We start from the raw sequence: 4,046 nt of genomic DNA, 5'->3' as shown, positions 1-4,046 counted from the left end.
TTTTTTTTTTGTACTTTTTAGTAGAGACGGGGTTTCACCGTGTTAGCCAGGATGGTCTCGATCTCCTGACCTTGTGATCCGCCCGTCTTGGCCTCCCAAAGTGCTGGGATTACAGGCTTGAGTCACCGTGCCCGGCCTAATTTTTTGTATTTTTAGTAGAGACGGGGTTTCTCCATGTTGGTCAGGCTGGTCTCAAACTCCTGACCTCAGGTGATATGCCGGCCCCGGCCTCCCGAGTGCTGGGATTACAGGTGTGAGCCACTGTGCCCGGCCCAATTTCCAGGCTAATGTAGTCTAATTTTCAAAATTACCAAGTGTATCAGGCATGCTCCAGAAGGAAAGACAATCCTGCCAAGCTGCTGCTGTCATCCCTCCCTGGAGGTACAGAGCTACGTGTCACGGCATGACTCGGCCTGTATTCATATTCAGCATTTCATGTTAGTAGGGAGAAATGATGGGAGAAAGGTCAGGGTCCTAAACCTTGCTAAGCTTCATAGTAGAGAAGAAGGTTACTAAGTGGGACACAGGTGGTAACAAAGTGCGAAAAAACGGCACTCAATTCTTCATTGTGCCTGTGTTAGGATCTCAGACCTATTACTGACATTTCCTCCCTGATAACTCACTTCTGAAGTGAAAGGTTATGTATTGTAGCTTGATTAGGTGGCTCTGAAATCTGAGAAGTTACATTCTATTGTACCAATGACATTATTCACACAACAAAGCTAAGGTCAGTATTCGTTTCTCTTAGGCCGGGTGCGATGGCTCATGTCTGTAAACCCAGCACTTTGGGAGCTCAAGGAGGGCAGATCATGAGGTCAGGAGTTTGAGATCAGCCTGGCCAACATGGTGAAACCCTGTCTCTACTAAAAATACAAAAATTAGCCAAGCATGGTGGCAGGCACCTGTAATACCAGCCACTCGGGAGGCTGAAGCAGGAGACTTGCTTGAACCCAGGAGGCAGAGGTTGCAGTGAGCCGAAATTGTGCCACTGCACTCCAGCCTGGGCAATACAGTAAGACTGTCTCGGGGTGGGGAAAAAATTCATTTTCCTTAATGTCCAATTTTCAACAACAATAAGTAAAAAAAGCCAGAAAAGTGTGATCTGTGGTTCCTTGCAAAGAGAAGACCTGATCTCACATCATTCCAAACAAAAGGCACATCAAGGCTGGGGGAGGTTGGGAGACAGGAGAAGGAAGCCAGGTGGGTTTCTCTGCATGGTGACAATCTGTCCATATCCTGATACTTTAGGTTCTACCTTCCCCATTTTCTTTTCTTTTCTTTTTTTTTTTTGTTGACACGGAGTCTCACTCTAGCACCCAGGCTAGAGTGCAGTGGTGCCATATTGGCTCACTGCAACCTCCACCTCCCAGGTTCAAGTGATTGTCCTGCCTCAGCCTGCCAAGTAGCTGGCATCACAGGCACGTACCACCACACCTGGCTACATTTTTATATTTTTAGTAGAGACAGGGTTTCACCATGTTGCTCAGGCCAGACCTCCTGACCTCAAGTGATCCGCCCAACTCGGCCTCCCAAAGTACTGGGATTACAGGCATAAGCCACTGCGCCTGGCACCTTCCCCATTTTCTATGTGCCTGCCATTTCTATTTCATGAGAATTGGAGAAGGTTACCAAAAGTGTCATATCACCAAGGAGAAGCTCAAGCTCAATTACGATTTGCACAGGTTCCAAAGTAACGATGGGTGGGGAAATCTAGGCTTATAATAGTTCACCTCTTAAAAAAACAAAACAAAACAAAAAAAAACATTTATTTTTTATTTTTTTGAGACAGGCTCTCAGTACCACTGCCCAGGCTGGGGTACATAGTGGCACCTCATGGCTCACTGCAGCCTCAACTTCCCCAGGTGATTCACCTACCTCAGCCTCCCAAGTAGCTGGGATTTTAGGTGTGTGCCACTACACATGACTAATTTTTTGGTTTTGGTTTTAGTCCAGACAGAGTTTTGCTACATTGTCTTGGCTGGTCTCAAACTCCTGACCTCAAGTAATCTGCCTCCCTCAGCAACCCACAGTGCTGGGATTACAGGCATGAGCCACCATGCCCAGCCAAGTTCAACATTTTAACCAAACTATTTGCTAAAATTAAAGAACCTTAGCAGTTAAACATATCGCTGTTAGGTCCTTCATCTCCATGGATATACATCCTCTTCCCAGGCCAAAAGTGAGCACTTAGGCATTAAAGGCCATCCAGAGTCCTCACCATCAATGTTGTTCAACTACCAAACTAACAGTTTACTTGTAACCAAGAATGGCGGTCATAGCCAACACAGAAACTTAGTGCTGCTGTATTTAGTACCCAAAATATTTAGATATCATTTGGCAAAGTCTGAGAACAGCTCCTCAGTACAGTAAAATGAAATTACAACTTGAACCTACATGGTTTGGTTCAATTCCTGATACAAAAGCTTTCTAAGGATTTCTTAGAAAATAAATCAGAGATCAAGGTAGAATAACAAATTAAGATGAAGTGGCCAATCCTTCAAAGTTGCAGCAGGGTGAGAACAAGGGAGTGAGAGCAGGAATGTATGTTTTGTATTTATATGAGAAGTGGTTCCCAATCTTGCTGCTGTAGGGTGGATTAACGATGAAAGTCACTCACGGAAGCCTGAAGCTCCGAGAATAACCTGGAAAAATTCCCTGACTTGCAAAGAAAAAACTAAGTGGGGAACAAGAAAGCATTTTCTCAAAAAAAAAAAAGTGGGAGTGAGAAAGCATTCACTTCGACATAGGGTCTCTCAAGGCAAACTGGGAAGAAGGCATTGCTTAAAATATTTAGGAAGCTGCTATGTACCATCTGTAAATCCTATTTTACCTTCTTGTTCCCAGAAGGAAACAAGGTCCGATGCACTAAAGAATATGTTATGTATATATCATGAGGAGCTTAATGCCCCTTACTCAAGGCCTGGAACAGTCAAATCAGATGCCCAACTCAAAGCACTTGTTAAAGAACTGAGGAAAACTTTGTTCCTTCTGAATGACAACACGGACCACCGGGAAGATACCTGCAACTAGGAGCAACTGCAATAATGCTTCACTTACGCATGACTTCCATGACCCGGTGGCGCAGAAAGGTGCGGCTGCTCTGGAGGGCTCCAAAACGTTTCAGGTCCAATTCCCAAACGTTTTCTGAGGGATAGCCATGTACCATCCATTCGGCAAGGTACCTATATACACAGAGGGCATTTGTTGGGGCTCAGGTGTGCGATTTGAGAAGATAAAACTAATTTCTACAAATTGAGAACTAATAGAATCAAAAGATCCTAAATTGCCACAGACCAGCTGAATGGTTTTGGGCAATTTCCTTAACTTTTCTGGAAGAAACGAACACGGGTCTGTGTACTGCTCTGAAAAGACTACTATGAGGATTTTACCCCAGATGGTAAGATTCCCTAGGAGGTATTTAACATATAAGCTGGCCAGACACATTGGCTGATGCCTGTTATCCCACATCTTTGGGAGGCTAAAGCAGGGGATTGCTTGAAGTCAGGAGTTTGAGACCAACCTGGGCAACATAGTAAGACTCTGTCTCTACAAAAAAAAAAAAAAAAAAGTTTCAAAGTGAGTCGGGTGGCTCACGCCTGTAATCCCAGCACTCTGGGAGGCCAAGGCAGATGGATCACCTGAGGTTAGGAGTTCGAGACCAGCCTGACCAACGTGGAGAAACCCTGTCTCTACTAAAAATACAAAATTAGCTGGCGTGGTGGCACATGCCTGCAATCCCAGCTACTAGGGAGGCCGAGGCAGGAGAATCGCTTGAACCTGGGAGGCGGAGGTTGTGGTGAGCCAAGATCGCACCATTGCACTTCAGCCTGGGCAACAAGAGCAAAACTCCATCTCAAAAAAACCAAAAAAACCAAAATTAGTTGGGCGTGGTGGCGCATGCCTGTAATCCCAGCTACTCAGGAGGCTGAGGCAGGAGAATCGCTTGAACCCGGGAGGCGTTGCAGTGAGCTGAGATTGTGCCACTGCACTCCACCCTGGGCAACAAGAGCGAAACTCCATCTCAAAAAAAAAAAAAAAAAAAAAGA

The 4,046-nt window shown here is 45.3% G+C and overlaps 1 protein-coding gene across 5 annotated transcripts in view; it reads right to left on the bottom strand.

Annotated features, from left to right (window-relative positions):
- PDPR (pyruvate dehydrogenase phosphatase regulatory subunit) overlaps positions 1-4,046 on the bottom strand; it is a 54,958-nt gene that overhangs the window by 22,596 nt on the left and 28,316 nt on the right. For all 5 annotated transcript variants that reach the window (XM_017868717.1, XM_017868720.1, XM_017868718.1 and 2 more), the window contains one exon: positions 3,058-3,182. In XM_017868717.1, the coding sequence (XP_017724206.1) occupies positions 3,058-3,182 (125 nt within the window). The remainder of the gene's footprint in view (positions 1-3,057; positions 3,183-4,046) is intronic.

This window comes from Rhinopithecus bieti, unplaced genomic scaffold (genome assembly GCF_001698545.2).
Source record: "Rhinopithecus bieti isolate Rb0 unplaced genomic scaffold, ASM169854v2 scaffold_2574, whole genome shotgun sequence".
NCBI classification, from domain to species: Eukaryota; Metazoa; Chordata; class Mammalia; order Primates; family Cercopithecidae; genus Rhinopithecus; species Rhinopithecus bieti.
Note: the sequence above shows the minus strand (reverse complement) of the source record. Positions and strands in the feature narration are given on the sequence as shown.